At 39.4% G+C, this 19037-nt stretch overlaps 1 protein-coding gene across 1 annotated transcript in view; it reads right to left on the bottom strand.

Annotated features, from left to right (window-relative positions):
• The window catches only part of POU6F2 (POU class 6 homeobox 2), a 623598-nt gene extending 618653 nt beyond the window's left edge, over positions 1–4945 (bottom strand). The window contains exon 1 of the mRNA XM_077491628.1: positions 4612–4945. Within this exon, the coding sequence (XP_077347754.1) occupies positions 4612–4777 (166 nt within the window). The 5' untranslated portion in view covers positions 4778–4945. The remainder of the gene's footprint in view (positions 1–4611) is intronic.
• Positions 4946–19037: the final 14092 nt, after the last annotated feature.

Consider the following 19037-nt stretch of genomic DNA (forward strand, 5'->3'; position numbering starts at 1 on the left):
TGCTTACTTTATAGCTATGTGTTTTCACAGCAGGTTCAGACTCCATGCTGTGCACAGATTTTACATTCAAGTACAGTTTATGTATTATTATGTCAAAATGTACTATTAGTTTCTCAAAATAGCTGCTGCTAACACATCATACATAACACAACCCGCACATTACCTTGCTTGAAACAATATTTTGTACACATTTTTATAAGCATATAAAAGATGTATGTCTTTGTAGATGATGAGGTATCAAAGCATATAATCTTGTTCATGATATCAGCAAAACAAGACATTGCTACATGATGGATGTTAGATTTTGATATACAAAAAACACAGGCATTGCTGTATGTGTAATTTAAATGTTAGCATAAGAGCATTACATGTATATTAAAAGGGACACCATATGCAAAAATACATAATTTTCAAAAACTTCCTGTCATAGAAGCAAACTGCCAACTGTCATGTCTTGCCTGTGGCGATAAGCCACATAGAGTAATAGGATTTGGTTTACACATGTGCCATAACTTTGTGTAGGAGGTGTAAGAGCTTTTACATACAACCGTTTGGGGGTCATAGTCGAACGTAAAGGTAGTTTTACAGGTTATTTTAAAAGAAGTGGTGTATCTGAACTATATGTGCTTTAAATATACATTTAAAATCAAGGAATGCAATGTGCTGCAAAAAAAAAAGATATAGTAGTAAGCAATACATAACCCAGTCGAAAAAGTGTCCACTTAGCTAAGGATAAGCAGCTAAATGCAGAGATGGTGAAATAATGAAATTATCTCAGCATGAGGTTTAAAGAAAAAGTTAAGGATTCCTATACCTGGACATTTCCTTGCATTTCAACTGCATGTTAAACAAGGGGTCATTGGCCCCCACGGTGTGTATATAGGCTACTCACACCCAACTGTGGAAACACAGAATTAAAGCTTAAAGGATCCTAGACACTGTTTTTTTTGTTTGTGTTGTTGTCTTTTTTTTACATTTAGGATTTTTTTAGTATGTTTATGCCTAATTATTTAAATGGAAATGTTAATGGCCTATCCATTTTTTACAGGCAATGACTCATTTCAAATATGGAGAAGGTGCTGCGAGACCCACAGAAATACAGTGGGGTGCAATGCATAAAAGTTGCAGGAGGCAATACAATAATGAGTCATATGTGTAGAGACCCGAAATTTTCTCTATAGCAAGTGCTATAGCTTGTATATTAGATGTAAGTTCTACCCACCTTTATTTAAATATAAATACTGTTCTAATATAAAAATAACATGTATCAATGAAACTAAACATATCTATTTCTGAGGAATGTATATTTATCAGTAAAATCAAATTTTTATATATTTGATATACTGTATATACAATATATCTATGGCGTTGAACAATACTTTTATACTGTTGCATACATTTCACTGTGTGCATAATGCAAATTAACATATCACATGCTGTAAAATACTTTTATACCTTTAAGGACATAGTATAACCACATATAAAAAAATAAAATGCAGCACATTTATGCACTAAACGTGTAATTGTTTTTACAAATACTTGGTGACCTCAGGGACTACCCCTGTCACCCAATAACTGCAGAATGGTGAAAGGTTTAACTTTCAAGAGGCCAGGTTATTGTAGGTTTTAGAAAGAACACTCCACATTGCTCAATCAGATTCTCCCTTTCATTTTTACATTGGAGGTTACAAAATTAAAGAAACAAACTGATTGGTTCACACGGGCAACACAGACAGCTCTCTTTTTTTGTACTTCAATCAAAATATAGATTAATATATACTATAAATAAGACTCCCACTTTCTTTCAGCAAATCTTTAAGTTATGACAACATAATAAAATTATTTTTAAAATACTATGAACTAGATTTCTCAATAATACACAAAACTATGTCATAAATTATGAAAAAGTATTAAAACATTACAAAAAGTAGTGTTTTGGGGATCAATACAATGTATTGCAGTTTAACTTAATTTCATGTCCTTATTTCACCAGACTGTCTCAGAGTTCTGTTCTCTAGGATAAGTGGGAGTTGGAAGCATGAACACAACAATGGCTGTCTAGACATGCAAGCTACCTACACCACCTAGGATTTCACAATCACACCACAACAGTTTAGGGTGAGTAGATGACTAGAGAAAGTTCTATTGCTTCACACCGGCCAAGGACTGAAGATAGTTATTGAATGGATGACAGCCAGCCATAATAGTGATAGTATTACTAAGCAAACAGTGAGGGTTCTGTGCACTCAACACTACACTAGATCGTTACATATATGTTGTAAAAACTATCAATATAAACTTTCAAATCACTAGATAAAAACTTATAAAAATACAATTGCATTTATAGTACATGGTTATAACTCTTTTCTGCAGTTATGTTTTGGGACAAGTTCTGTATACGAGACTTTATGAAATGGCTGTGCACAGCTTCATACATTATAGGAATCCATGCTCTAAGATGCCATATGGCCACCTAGTATATTTGTATTGTAACTAATACACTAATTGTATTTCACTATTTACATTCTACACCTAGCAAAAAAAATAAAAAAATATTTTCAAAACTCAGTTGTTAATTTCACAACAGAAATCCTTTTATGTAAGTAAATGTACAAATTTGAATATGCAAATACTGTACTGTGAATGCAGTGTACTGTATTTTATTATATTGTTTAAAAACAATATATGGTGTACCTAAAACAGTATAGGGTGTACCTAAATCAATGATTCTTTTGTTAGGTAATGAAACATATTTTTTAGACATTACGCCATAGTATTCCACAAAAAAAAAAAAAGTTAATTTTGTGATGTACATACTGAAAATTGGCCTTTCGTTTTTACAATTAAATGTAGCCATTAAATTGGTTAGGATACTCTAATTAACATTTCACTTCTGATGGGACTGTTATTAAAATGCAGACCTAAATACTAATTTCTGTAAGAAGTCCAGTCATTCACTTTTCCCACTGGGAGTTGTAAGCTTGCTTTGAGTGTTCTTTAAAAGAATTAAGAGTTTCTGGAGATGTACCACACTTGAAAAGTAGTCAGCAGTTAGGGATTAGGGAATGTTAAAATGATAATTGTGTTTGCTTTGTATGGAGAGAAAAGAGGCTAACTATATAACGTTATATCTTAATGCTTGTGATCTATAAGCATGTTATTAAGACGCAAATACAAACAGATTAAGGAAACATGAGAAAATGACCTCATGGACCACCTAAGTGTTAAATGAATACAGTTACCATTCCGTTTATAACAAGTTATCATGGTTTACAATTTAAATACATCATGCAGCAAATTTTATAATAATTTTAATTTAAAAAAAAAATTTACTTTTGCAATCAGCTATGTAAAAAAACACAGTAAAACAAATATAATATCTAGCAGAAAAAAAACTGTGGCGAACAAAAAGCATGCAACAACGTTTTAGCCATGTTACAAAGATCAGGTGCATGTGTTTGCCAGACATAAACACAAATAAGAAATGCATGCAGTCCTGTCTATCTAAATAGGACAAATAACCATAAAAAGATGAAAATCTAATATAATTTACACAGTATTGCAAAGTAAAAAAAAGGCAGAAATCTGTTAATATTAAAGGTATTCGACTCAATAGATATTATTTTTACAAAAACATGTATTTTATAAGAAAAATGTCTGTAAACCTCTAATTTAGAAAAGTTTGGGTGACAATGTGTTTCTCTTGTTCTGTTTTTAATATTGCAAAAATGTTTATGTATATTTTAGTTATTCACCTTGAGAGTCGGTATTTAAAGATATATTCCAGAACAGTTTCTTTATTTAAAAAAAAAAAAAAATCAATCTGCAGTGGAAATAAATGAACAGAAAATTCTTGCTGATTACCTCATCTCAACCCGAAAATGAGACCTTGAGGTCTGATATATCTTGTGTGAGCAATATCATTCACCCTAGCCTTTGCTCCTCTTTGTAATTGGAGATCACAGGTGCAAGAGTGGACTTCCACTAGGCTATCCATTTGAATGACAAATGCCTCTGAAAAAGTAGAATACAGAGCACTCTGCCCTACCATGCTGCCTGCGGTAGCAACATTACACGCTTATTTACAAGAAAATCATTACACTGGGTGATTTCTATTCTGTTATTATCACTTACAACTGCACCTATGACTGTCTTGTTCTGCATGTTTAGCTGTCTGCTATCCTTGTGTACTAATTCCATACACATTGCACGGATGCACATAACATCAAAAGCAACTGGAAAACCAAAACAGTAAACCGGTAACAAGTCAAAGCTCCAAAGAAGGAAATAGTTGCAGTGAAGAACAAAATGCAAAAAACAAAAGCAATACTGTTTCATCAACCGCCAAAATTTCATCTGTTCATTATCAAAGGAACAGGACATTTAAATGCTGTAGGCCGCTCCAGCTGGCAATGAGTTAAAAAAGGTTGATTTTTTTTCTAATTCCCATATATCTACAGTATAAAAGCTTTTGGTACCTTGGGCTGCCCTACAACAACCTAATATGACAAGAATTTTGAGTACATACAGAAAAGCACTACATATTAATAAGAGGGGACACTGTCTTGGACAGCGTGGCAGAAGTGAAATTAAATGCCTAGACAGACTTACCGAAGAGCTTGCTGGGAGTGTCCTCACCATCATTTGATTCCACAGGAGCAAGCAGGGGCTCGTTCAGCTCACTGTCTGAAGTAGCTGCCTTGTCCTCACCTCTCGACTCTGCATTCATCTCACTCCGAAGCAGCAGCAGAGGCTTGCTGACTTTTCCGGCTATCATTGGATCCTGGTGATGGGGGGGAAATAAAGAGTGAGGGAAATAAGGAAGTAAAGTGGACGCTGTGGTGTTGGTACACTCTCCCCAACACCTTCCCCCCTCACTGTCTTTCCCTTACACACACACACACACACACACTCCCGTCTCTCTTATCTCCCCAGCTGCTCCTGTTGTTATTGCTGGCTGCAGTCAAGTGAAGAGCTATTACAGATCCAATGAGTTTTCCATTACACCCCACCCTATTAAAGCTCAACTATCATGTGAAAGATTCAGAATGCTTTTCGGGAGAGCAAACTTCTTTGAAAGCATGCTTACAATCATCTGTGTATATTCATGATATGCCAGGTGGATTCTTCGCTCTACTCTATGACAACAAGTCATCTTTGACTATAATAAGTTACCCCCCCCCCCCCCCCCCCCAACTTATTGCACTGGTATGTAATGATCAAAGATTATACAAGTACCTGCCTCCTAGCTGTCATTCACTCCTTCTCTCCCAAAATGCACCACCTCTGAATTATGCAAAACACTTTCTAATTACTATAAATTGTAATAAGTGTCATCATTTTCAAACAGAGCATTAGCATCAATGTTACAAAATAGACATTAAATATCAAATGAGCTCAGTCTCATTACATATATATTTAAATATGTTTAACAATAGAATAAATGTCTCTAGGAGGTTTGTGACAGATAGGAATTATTTTAAAGTTTATTTCCTTTTATCCGAGTCCCTGCTTAGTGCTGAAAGGGACAGCAGCGTATTGAAACCAGTGCAGACTATTGAAATGGACAGCAGCCTACTGAAAGGGTCAGCTTCCCATTGAAAGGGTCATCTGAGTATTGTGCAGCACACAGAGTTTAGAATGACTGTGTTTGCTCCTTAACAACACACAAGCATTTTAAGCAGAGACATTCTGCGAACAGATCTTAAAACTGAGAAACACAACATTTTCTTTGTTGAGTCGCTAGATATTAAATATCACAAATGAATATTTTCTTTATCAATCAGTAGTCAATTAGGCAATAATGCATCAACTAAGAAATCAACAAACATACCTACAAACAAAAAGCCAGTGCAAACAAATAATCAAATTCTCGAAAGTTCAAGTGCAAGATCATACCAGTCATTTTTATATCATGACAATAAAAGATCTCCCATTTTGCCAATAATACACTTTCCTCTGGCATCAGAGCAACTACAAAAACTTTATTACAAAAAAAAATAAAGGTGCACAGCGCAGTTGTATGATAAATTAATTTATAAATAAAAAAAGAGAAAAAAAAAAGAGCAACATCCATTAACATTAACTTGCATGAAATTAAAATGACCAAAAATATAAAACAAAGTATATATTTTAAAAACAATACTTACAAAATAAATGCAGTTGTTCTTATTGCTGTGACATTAAGGCCCAAAAAGGAACAAATGATAAGTGTATTTCCTGGCGATCGGATCTGCTCTTGTCATTTCAGTCAAAGGCCATTGTGAGGTCACAAGCTCTTCCACAAAACAGCTTTTAGTTTTTTGTTTTTTTTTATGCCCTGTGTAGTGTCATACTGTGAGTATGCTGCATTGAGAGCTATGTAAAATAGCAAAAAAATACACTAAAAATAACACTGCCAAATAGAGGCAATAGTACAGATGACCCTGTAGCGTTATCTGGCAGCTATTTATTGCTAAGTTCATGCCTAAATGACTTTTATGCAGGGAACAGGTGACCAGCGTGCTAGGAGGTGGGCTAGGAAGCTCCTAATGCCCCATCATCACATTGGTCGATGCGTGCCTGTGGGTTTTTTAATGTATTCACGTCTGAAAACTGAATTTGATATGACACATGATAATCTATGAAAATGTTAATCAATACAAATAGTTTAAGCTGTCATCAAATGCACTTCTTTAGTCAATACTCATATTGCTGCAAACAATGTCACTGTCACCGAGGCTTAATTTGCACAGCACTTAAATATTGGACTCTGTGCATCAGTGCACTCCTCTTGAAATACTGTAGGTAAACACATTTTCTCCCTATTTAAGGCTAGAGCACTCAGCATGCATTTAGCTGAGTCGAATCCTACCGTTTGAATACCTTGATAGGTCCACTGGAGGGCAAAATTAATACTTAATTGAATCTCACAGTCATCAAAATAATCAATACTTTTTTATTATTTATTCTTTACAGTCTGTTGACTGTTTCAAACCTCAGAGGGGATGGTGGAAAGGATTCATGGCTTTGAAACACTGTCATTTAACAAGGTAATTTTCAGTGGAGCATTAGGGGTTGTGAAACATATAATAAAACAAAAATGGTGGCTTATAATGGGAAGAAAGAAAAGAATTATATTTCTGCCATCTAATAAAACAAGATAAATAAAAAAAAAAAAAAACTGGTGAAGAGAGAAAGGGAAAATAAAAAGGGGGGAGGGAAGCTGAAAGGAGAAGGAGAACGAGAATAGGTAGGAGCTGGGTTTTGAAAGGTTTTATCATATCAAGAGCAGAGCTGTGCTTTCATAATGCTGACATTTCTCATCCTGACAATCCTAAACAAGTGAAAAGGATGGGATCGCTGATATCATCTTTCATCACATCCTCCAGCTTAAGAACCAACATGACAGCTCCTCTTCCCTATACACTGTTAATTACTAAATAAAACACTCCTCTGCAAGGAAGGGTGGCAGCACATAACCGATACCAAGGGTCTCTACAAGCGACAAAGTGGGTCTTAAAAAATTTGTTTTTGGTAGGAGATCAAAGGGGTCAGTAGATAATAAAGAGGATACAATAATGCACTGGGCAAGCCAAATTCTCCTGAGACCAATTTAAGATAGGTCTTCACTCTCATCAAACCTAGAGAAGAGCTGGTACTTTCATGATTTGGAAATGTCACATTGGAAGCAATTGTATATATTCTGTATCACCGATTATCACGAAAAAAAAAAAAAAAGGCACAGCTATATATTACAACTTAATTCATAGGTTAATTCAACCAGAAATAAAAAGAAAGAGGATCTACTCATGTTTGTTTTAATATAAGAAGATGAATTCCGTGGCAAAAATTAAAGCACACATTTATTGTACCTTTACTGTGAATATTATGTACTGTAAAATCAGTATTATTGTAGAGATCAGTGCATAAAGTGTAAATACAGACCCAGTAGCTCAATAAAAAAAAATGCAATGGAAAAAAAAACAACCTAACAAACATTATAGACTAAATGCAACTGATTATTTACAAAGCTAGAACATTTTTGGTAAAAAAAAGTACTGTTTTCAAAATTTCAAACACAACACTAAAGTACATTCGATAACACAAAAAGAAAGGTAACACTGTTTTCTTCACACCCTGCTGGGTTATTCTGCTTCTGTATGATCTCCTTAAAGTAAATGTAGTATCTACTAAGTACACGTTCTTTTAAAGTGTACCGTGTAACACCAAAGCTTTTTTTTTTTTTCGTAGGTTTTAGGAGGGAATGGTTAAAAATGCTGTCAAGTTATTTTTTGCTGTCCTGCTGGGGAGATTTCACTTTACTTCTTGTCCTGGAGATTCAACATGAAATACGAGGAAATCTCTTTAAAGTGAATGGAATTCTCATCTTAGAAGAAACGTGTCCCAATTGTAGTTGTTACTCTCAGTTCTTTCTCTGGTGACAACTCTTAAAATGTGGTATTTCCCCTAACTTTCTGTCTCAGTGACAATGGTCTCCAAGACAGAGGGGTGAATCTCTCAAGCAGTGACACAGACAACAACTAAAACCACAAAACTTAAAAGGGTCTCCAACCCTGCATTGTATCCAAAAATTAATTTATATGTACTTTAAATAAGGCTCAAAGTTTGTAGCAGGCAAACTAAGGCCATCCATACACGGTTTGAATCTCGGCCGATTTAGCAGGAACCGGTCAGGATTTAAACCATTAATGGGCTGGCTAAGCGTACCAAATTGATCAATTGATTAATATGGGTACAACTAGCATGCCAGATCCTTTTACGATTAACACTACCGGCTGTTATAGCTGCCAGAAATAATCACTGTCTTCTACACCTTAGCCAAACGCTATCCTTAGCCAAGGGTGACGCCTATCCTCAAGATTTACCATTTACCATTTTTGTTTAGCTGGTGTCCTTTTTGGTATATGAGTTTTTTCGAGCATAAAACATAAACGATCGCCTATATTTCAACAATTTTTCAATCGATTTCTTGGCCGTTTTTTTAGCCCCCTGCGATCCAGCATGGCTGTGGGTGACTGTTGAGGTGGACAAACTCCCTACAATATCACCTTTGTAGTGGCTAAAGATCTCCACACAACCCCTGAAGAAGCAACTATCTTTGCGAAACATGTTGGGATAATGTGTGTTTAATGAGAACAACCACTGTATTGTATTGTCCACCGTTTGTTTTTACATTTCATTAATAATTGTTAATACATTTTCATTTTCACTTAATAAATATTTGTAATACAATCCTGTAATCAGTTCAATAATGTCTACTATGATCTAGCTAATGTCCGCATCGTTAAAATCCCTATTTCCCTTCCTTGTTTTTGATTCATGTTTTAATTCTCAGGGATGTGGTGCCTTACTCATTAAGTGTTTGCGATGTTGAACCACTAAAATGCTCTACTATTCATCATATCATATCTAGGACATATCAATTATGTTTCCTATAGCTTTAGCAGATTCATGTTGCATACAAAATAAACATAGAAGAGTGATAGCAAGAAAAAAAGACCACACGAGTCATTATTTCTGCCTCATTTTTTATACGTATAGATCTACATTTGTCCCAAGCATATCTGAAATGACTTACTGTTGATTGATCCACTACCTCTGCTGGAAGTCTATTCAAAGCATCAACTACTGTTTTGCTAAAATATGACACCAGGGTGGTTAATTGCAACTGCATTTTGAATTTTACTAAATGTATTATATTGGATTTTACACTATGTGGAGGCAGATGGAGGATATGTATAGGCATTAAAATGCCTGGCCTATAGCAAAAACTGGTGGAAGAAGTCAGAAGCTCAACCTAAGTTGAATATTCACATCATATACTATTTATGAATTCTCTGTAGTAGGAGAGTCATAGACCTTTGTTAAAGCAGAACTCCGGCAAAAATATTTTTTCCATATCCTTGTTGCTGATCTCCTACCTTCACCAACTTTGCCATCCATGTTCTTCTGAGCTCTGTAGTTCCTCTGTAATAGGCTGCTGAACTTGCTGTAAAAACATTATTGGCTGCTGACATCCTGTTTGTAAGACCACTGGCTGCTATCCCTCTCCTCAGCTCAGCTAGCGGTCTGGCACACCCCCTTGTAGTCCTCTGAAAGCCGAGCAGGGAGTTATATTTCCTGTAGCCCCCAGACTGTGCCGCCCATGGAGGAGGTGTCCTCCTTCTTCTCTCTCCTCCCTCCTCCTCCTCCCTGCCTGGTGGTCTGCCCCTCCACTCTGCCCCCCACTGCCCCACCGCCGCCACTTCCACTGCTATCTCCGTGCAGAGTGGGGATTATTATCAGTGATCAATTGTATGGCACAGCGGGGATCTCCCACTGTGTCAGGTATAGCATATCAGAACACAGAGCGCTGATGTCCCGCCTTCCACCGTTATGATTGATATAGCACTGTGCCAATTGTGCCGTTATTGACACAGTGCGCTGTCAATCATGACGGTGGGGGGACGGAAGATCAGCGCTCTCTGTTCTCATATACCATACCTGACACAGTGGGAGATCCCCGCTGTGTCACACAACTGATTACTGATAATAATCCCCTCTCTGCACAGTGATAGCGGGAGAGGCAGAGTGGAGGTGCACCTAGAATGTTTTTTGCAGATTTAAAGGGTATCTATACAGATAATAATCCCCACTCTGCACTGGTGGGACTGACATGAGGGGCTGATGTAAGGCACTCATATGAGGCACTGGTGGGCTGACATGTGGCTCTAGTGGTCCCTGAAATTTGGCTTTGGTGGTCCCTGACATTCGACACTTGTGGTCCCTGACATTTGGCTCTGGTGGTCTCAGATATTTGGCTCTGGTGGTCCCTGACATTCAGCACTTGTGGTCCCTGACACTTGGCACTTGTGGTCACTGACATTTGGCTCTGGCGGTCCCTGACATTCTGCACTTGTGGTCCCTGACATTCTGCACTTGTGGTCCCTGACATTCGGCTCTGGTCATCCCTGACATTCGGCTCTGATGATCTCTGACATTCGGCTCTGGTAGTCCCTGACATTCGGCACTTGTGGTCCCTGACATTCGGCACTTGTGGTCCCAAAAATTCAGCTATGGTGGTCCCTGACATTCAGCACTTGCGGTCCCTGATATTCAGCTCTGGTGGTCCCTGACATTCGGCTGTGGTTGTTCCTTGATATTTGGCTCTGGTGGTCCCTGTCATTCTGCTCTGGTGGTTCCTCACATTTGGCACTTGTGGTCCCTGACATTCGGCTCTGGTGGTCATTGACATTCAGCTCTGGTGGTCCCTGACATTCTGCTCTGTTGGTTCCTGACAATCAGCACTTGTGGTCCCTGAGATTCAACTCTGGTGGTCCCTGACATTCAGCTATGGTGGTCCCTGACATTCGGCACTTGTGGTCCTTTACATTCGGCTCTGGTGGTCCCTGACATTCACCACTTGTGGTCCCTGACATTCACCACTTGTGGTCCCTGACATTCGGCTCTGGTGGTCCCTGACATTTGGCTCTGGTGGTCCCTGACATTGACCACTTGTGGTCCCTGACATTTGGCTCTGGTGGTCACTGACATTCGGCTCTGGTGGTCCCTGTCAAGTTTCATTGGTTTGAATTTATAAGGCTGTAACCTATCATACCGTGTGTTATGTATGGCTTGCTGGCTATAGAATGAGGGGTGTGATTTACAGTATGTTGAAGTGGGCGAGTTCACATTTACATGTACAAGCCTCGTGCACCTCCCACGTTCACTCCCATCTCAGGGATTCATGGGAAATGTAGGCTGATTACAGTCAGAGAGAGAGAGAAGAGGATATGATGCAGTCTAACACCTCCCCTTTGCCAGAATATAGGCTGCATTTTGTGAATCAGAAAACAGACTTCCTGAAAACTCAATCAGTCATATCTCTTAAACGGTAAGAAATTTCACAAATTTAATAACAGTTTTGTGTTTTGTGTGTTTTGTGTGGAGGGGGGGGGGGGTGTACTAACGGCGTTTTTTTTTAATCCCGGAGTTCTGCTTTAAGCCTGCATTTGTGGCTATCTGGTGGTGGAGATTCTGTCTGGCATGGGAACACCAGACAGGACTATTTTCATATACGTATTTGTTGTGAATCTTGTTCACAGTGTGGACTATTGCACTAGTAGATGAGACTTTCTATATTTAATAATGTGTTATGTTTTATATTGGTTTTAGTTTATTAGTGCACCATGTTTTATATTCATAGAAGCCTTTGTATTTTGTGAAGTCACTCATAAAATACAAAGGCTCCTGGAGAGGGCAGGAGTAGGGAGGGGCCAAGCTGCTGTGTGTGATTCTTTTTTCCCACAGCTGGAGTGTATCCTCTGGGAGTGCAATAAACTTGTCACGTATAAGTAATAGAGATAAGACCTGGAGGTGACATGCACCTAATTGGACTTAACACATAGTAAGCCTGCATCCTTTGCAAAGTTGCTGAATTCCTGGAATTCAGCTTTAATGGTCCAACAACCATACCTTAAAGTTCTCTTAGAACTCTGGAATGAATACTATCAGTGTCCATTACTTTATTAAGCTTTAACTGAGCCAATTTCTCTGCTACCCCGTTTCTGGAAATGCTGAAAATGAACCATCATTATTACAACCAATATGTTCTCACAACTTGCTACGGTTAGTACAATTTATTTCTGAGAAGACTGAAAAGAAATAATTGTTTAACCAGTTCAGGTCCGCTCTATAGCTTTTTTACTGCTACAGGGAGGCACCTATGCACCAAATCATATATATATATATATATATATATATATATATATATATATATATATATATATATATATATGTGATCTGACACTTTCAGGTAGGGGGTGCACATGCGCACCAGCGGCGGCTCAGTCCCGCTGTGTTTACAATCGGTGGGTACTGTGGATCACTGCGGACTCGATGTCTGCCAGCACCCACTCATCATGAGGAAAAGACACAGAACTGCAATATGCCTATATAAACCCGGCAGATCATCTTTCTGACAGAAGGGAAGGGATGGAATGTGTGTCCCTTCAGAGCAATAAATTCCATCTCTTCCCCTAGTAAAAGCACCTCCCAGAGTACAGTAAAACACTGGCTAGGCACACAGTTACCCTTTGATCGTCCCTGAAGTTTAATCCATTCCCAGCCATGAATTTATTCATTCAGTGTCATTAGTACAGTGACAGTGCACATTTTCAGAACTGATCACTGTATTAATGTCACTGGTCCCCAAAAAGTGACGAAAGTGTGTCCACCACAATATCGCAGTCCTGCTATAAGTCGCTGGTCACTGCTATTACTAGTAAAAAAAATATATATATCCCATAGTTTGTAGACGTTATAACTTTTGCCCAAACCAATCAATATATACATATTAGGATTTTTTTTTACCACAAATATTGACCTAAATTGATGAAGAAATTGTATTTATTTATTTATTGGATATATTTTATGACAGAAAGTAAAAAATATCTTCTGTTTGTTTTTTTAATTGTCGGCCTTTTTTTGTTTATAGCGAAAAAAACAAAACGCAAAGGTGATCAAATACCACCAAAAGAAAACTCTATTTGTGGAAAAAAAGAACATAAACTTTATTTGGGTACAGCAGGCCATTTTTTGCTATTAAGCACTGTGCTACTTTGACTGGCAATTGCTTGATCATGCAATGCTGTGTGCAAATTAAATTTATGTAATTTTAATAGAGCTTTCTTTTGGTGGAATTTGATCACCACTGTTTTTTTTTTTTTTTTATTCTGTAAATAGAAAAAGGCCAAACATTTTGAAAAAAATAAAACAATATTTTCTACTTTCTGTCTTAAAACATATCCAATAAAAAACAAATGTCTTCATAAATTTTGGTTAAAATGTATTCTGCTATATGTCTTTGGTAAAAAAAAAAAAAAAAAGTGTATATTAATTGGTTTGTGTGAAAGTTATAGCGTCTACAAACTATGGCATATATATATACACAGTATCTCACAAAAGTGAGTACACCCCTCACATTTTTGTAAATATTTTATTACATCTTTTCATGTGACAACACTGAAGAAATGACACTTTGCTACGCTAAAAAAGTAGTGAGTGTACAGCTTGTATAACAGTGTCAATTTACTGTCCCCTCAAAATAACTCAACACACAGCCATTAATGTCTAAACCGCTGGCAACAAAAGTGAGTACACCCCTAAGTTAAAATGTCCAAATTGGGCCCAAAGTGTCAATATTTTGTGTGGCCACCATTATTTCCCAGCACTGCCTTAACCCTCTTGGGCATGAAGTTCACCAGAGCTTCACAGGTTGCCACTGGAGTCCTCTTCCACTCCTCCATGATGACATCACGGAGCTGGTGGATGTTAGAGACCTTGCACTCCTCCACCTTCCGTTTGAGGATGCCCCACAGATGCTCAATAGGGTTTAGGTCTGGAAACTAGGGATGGATGAATGGTTCGGCCCGAACATAAGTTCCGGCCAAACTTTGATTGTTCGCATGTTCTGCGAACACCGAACAATAAGCGGTGTTCGGGGCAAATTCTAAAGCCGCTGGAACACTGTTAAAGTCTATGGGACACTAACATGAAAAATCAAAAGTGCTCATTTTAAAGGCTTATATGTAAGTTGTTGTCATAAAAAGTGTTTGGGGACCTGGGTCCTACCCCAGGGGACATGTATCAATACAAACATTTTTTTTTTTAAATGGACATTTTTTCGGGAGCAGTGATTTTTTTAATGCTTAAAGTGAAACAATAAAAATTAAATATTTCTTTAAATATCATGCCTGGGGGGTGTATGCGCATTTTCCCCTTGTTTAGAACAGTACCACAACAAAATGAAATTTCTAAAGGAAAAATTGTCATTTAAAACTGATCACAGCTGTAATGAATTGTCGGGTCTCGGCAATATAGATAAAATTAATTGAAAATGATCCCCCCAGTCCATTACCAGGCCCTTTGGGTTGGTATGAATATTAAGGGGAACCCCGAACCAAAATGAAAAAAAAAATGCACGGGGTCCTCCCAAAATCCACACCAGGTCCTTCAGGTCTGGTATGGATATTAAAGGGAACCCTGAACCATTTTTTTTAAATGGCGTAGGGGTCCCCCTAAAATTCATACCAGGCCTTCAGGTCTGATATGGAAATTAAGGGAAACCCTGCACCAAAATAAAAAAAATGGCATAGGGCCCCCCCCCAAAATCCATACCCAACCCTTCAGGTCCAGTATGGATTTCAATGGGAACCCCTGTGCCAATATAAAAAAAGGAGTAGGGGTCCGAGCACGCAACCTGGCAAGCCGCAGTAAAAGAGGTTGTTGAGAGAGCGCCCCCCTCCTGAACCGTACCAGGCCTGAACCGTACCAGGATAGTGCTTTGGGGTAGCCCCCCAAAGCACCTTGTCCCCATGTTGATGTGGACAAGGGCCTTATCCCCGCAACCCTTGCCTGGTGGTTGTGGGGGTCTGTGGGGGGTTTATCAGAATCTGGTAGCCCCCTTTAGCAAGGGGACCCCAAGATTCCCGTGTGAAATGGTAACGGGGTACAAATGTAGCCCTACCATTTCACAAAAAAGTGTCAAAATGTTAAAAACTACAAAACACAGCTTGGGGACAAGTCCTTTATCGAAAAAAAAAAAAATGTCCCACAATGTCTTCTTATATCACTCGGCTGTCGGACCAAAAAATGAAAAATAAAATCTGCCACCAATCTCCTCTATGGGAGGCTCTTGCCTTGTGACGCTTCTTCGCTGATGACAGTTCTCATATAACTGAGGGCGGAGCCACCTGGTGATGAACCGGGGTAACTTCACCCCCTCTGACGCCACGGGGACTTTCCCATGGCTCCCCCATGGCGTCAGAGGGGGCGGGCCACCCAGTTCCATAAACGGGTGACCAAGCTGTGTCTTGTGAGGGCATGTGGCCTGGTATGGTGACACTCCCACCACCATGCTTGACTGTAGGTAAGACACACTTGTCTTTGTACTCCTCACCTGTTTGACGCCACACATGCTGGATACCATCTGAACCTAATATGTTTATCTTGGTCTCATCAGACCACAGGACACGGTTCCAGTAATCCTTAGTCAGCTTGTCTTCAGCAAACAGTTTGCAGGCTTTCTTGTGTATTATCTTTAGAAGAATCTTCCTTCTGCTATGTAGACCAATTTAATGCAGTGTGCGTCATATGGTCTGAACACTGACAGGCTGACCCCCCGCTCCTTCAACCTCTGCAGCAATGCTGGCAGCACTCATAAGTCTACTTCTTTGGTGGACCATGGCGAGGCCTGCTCTGGGTGTAACCTGCCCTGTTAAACCCGCTGTATGGTCATGGCCATCATGCAGCTCAGTTTTTCGGGGTCTTGGCAATCTTCTTATAGCCTAGGCCATCTTTATGTAGAGCAGGGGTCTCCAAACTTTTTACTTTGAGGGCAACACTGTATATTTTACTGATATTTGAGGGCTGAAAAAAAAGTTATTTTTAAATGAATCATCAGCCATGAAATAGAGTCGAAATCTAAAAAAAGCTGCCATCAGTGGGGCTGGATGGTGCATCTGTATCCTCCACCCACACCTAAATGCCAGAGCCTCGTGCACCAGGACTAAATGTTAAGTGTCCATGAGGCCTTACATCTGTGCTCTTGTCAGAGCCTCCCTGCCCATTTGTGTCTCTAGCAAAATCTCCCCACACAATTGTATCCTCATCCTCTCCGTACACACGTGTGTCTCCATTAGCATCCACCTTTCACAATTTTGTTCCCATCACAGCCACCCCCCACACATTTATGTCCCCATCAGAACTCCTGCCATATGCTTGTGTCCCCTCAGAGCCACCTCCCCACACCCATTAAAACCCTTCCTGTCCATGTCCTAATCAGCACCCCCACATGTGTCCTCCCTATCAGAGTCCTCCCCCCCACACTTGTGTCCCCATCAGAGCCCCCACACTTGTGCCCCCATCAGAGGCCCCCTACATTTGAGCCCTCCTTCACAGCCCCACACATACAGTTTTGTCCCCCCTCTATACTTGTGTCCCCAGCACATTCCTTTCCCCATCACTGCAATTTCCTCCGTAGATCAGCGTGTTCATTACCTCCCTGCTGCTTCTCTGAAGGGCTGGCATTAGAACAGACCTACTGCACTTCCCGGGACCCGCCCCACTTTTACACAGACACAAAGCAAAATATTACATTGAATCTAACTGCGAGGGGAGGAGCTGGGAGGTGCAGCAGGTCTGCACTGAAATAACTTAGGCTTTGTTGGCTTTCTCAAGACCCGGGACATGCACACCCCTTTAATGCCTGTCAGAAGGCAGCGCAAGCCCAGCAACTCGAGCAGAGTCTGTGCCCGTAGTGAGTCTGATGACTGCAGCTGCGGGCCTGACAAACTGTCCTAGCGGGCCGTACTTTTGAGACCCCTGATGTAGAGCAACAATTATTTTTTGCAGATCCTCAGAGAATTTTTTGCCATAACATGCCATGATGAACTTCCAGTGACCAGCATGAGATAGTGAGAGCGATAACACCAAATTTAACAAACCTGCTTCTCATTCACACATGAGACCTTGTAACACTAATGAGTCACATGAGGAGGGTAAATGGCCAATTGGGCACAATTTGGACATTTTCATTTAGGGGTGTACTCACTTTTTTTGCCAGCAGTTTAGACATTAATGGCTATGTATTGAGTTATTTTGAGGGGAAAGCAAATTTACACTGTTACGCAAGCTGTACACTCACTACTTTACATTGTAGCAAAGTGTCATTTCTTCAGTGTTGTCACATGAAAATATATAATATAATATAATAAAATATTTACAAAAATGTGAGGGGTGTACTCACTTTTGTGAGATATGAGATACTGTATATATTTGAAAATCTATAAATATTTGCTTCTTCTAGTCCTGAGGTGGAGGGATTTAACATCTCACATTTTGGTCTTGTTTTTCTTGTTATATTATGCTGACTGTGAAACTTTTATATGTGCACTCTGCTGAGCCTTATTTTTGTACATTTTGTATATTACTCATTTTGTTCTATTATTTTCTCGATAAATACATTGTGAAAGAAAATTGATCAATCCTGACGTACTGATGGCCTAATTTCTAATTTCTTGAGGCCCTTAAAATGCCAGGACAGTACAAATACCCCCAAATGACCCATTTTTGAAAAGTAGACAGTCTGTGGTATTTAGTAAGAGGCATGGTGAGTTTTTTGAAGGTGAATTTTTCTTGTCACAATTTTGGGAAAATTAAGAAATTAAATAAAATTTGTTTTTATTTTACAATTTTTTTTTTACATACACAAGGTACAGCGTCACTATGACTGGTGTGGTGGTAATCTGAGATATTGCGTAGTGACAGTGTGTTAAAATGTTTTTTTATTTTTTCATAATTTTTTTTAATATACTTTCATCAGAGTAGTTCAGTGTTACTATAGTGACACTGTATCACTCTGAGGGGGTGATCAGGGATTCTTTTTCCTTTTTTTACACTTTGATTACCGTTACAGTGATGATTAGACCAGACAGCAGCAGCCTAAAAAAATAGATCTTTCTTACATAATGAAGTCAAAATAGATGTTAACCACCTCGCGCCCGCCCTATAGCCGAATGACGGCCGTAGAGCAGGCGCGTTCGTCCGGGAGGCCATCCCTGGACGTCCTAATGTTTACTTCCGCAATGCACACTGAGATCATCTCTCAGCGTCGCTCTCCCTCCTCACACAGACAGTGTGAGAGGGGAGAGATGAACGGCTGCAGTGGCAGCCGTTCTGCCTTGAGTTCTTAAAAAAAAAAAAAAGTAAAAAAAAAAAAGTGCCATCCTCCCCAGCAGTGCCATCCTCCCCTAGCAGTGCCATCTGCCCCAGTGCCATCCACCCCAGTGCCATCCACCCCAGTGCTACCTGCCCCCAGTGCCATCCACCCCAGTGCTACCTGCCCCCAGTGCCATCCACCCCAGTGCTACCTGCCCCCAGTGCCATCCACTCCAGTGCTACCTGCCCCAGTGCTACCTGCCCCCAGTGCCACCTGCCCCCAGTGCCACCTGCCCCCAGTGCCACCTGTTGTCAGTGCCATTTGTCCCCAGTGCCAT

The sequence above is a fragment of the Lithobates pipiens genome, unplaced genomic scaffold (assembly GCF_037356315.1).
Source record: "Lithobates pipiens isolate NorthernLeopardFrog02 unplaced genomic scaffold, aLitPip1_a1.2 Scaffold_19, whole genome shotgun sequence".
Classification (NCBI taxonomy): domain Eukaryota; kingdom Metazoa; phylum Chordata; class Amphibia; order Anura; family Ranidae; genus Lithobates; species Lithobates pipiens.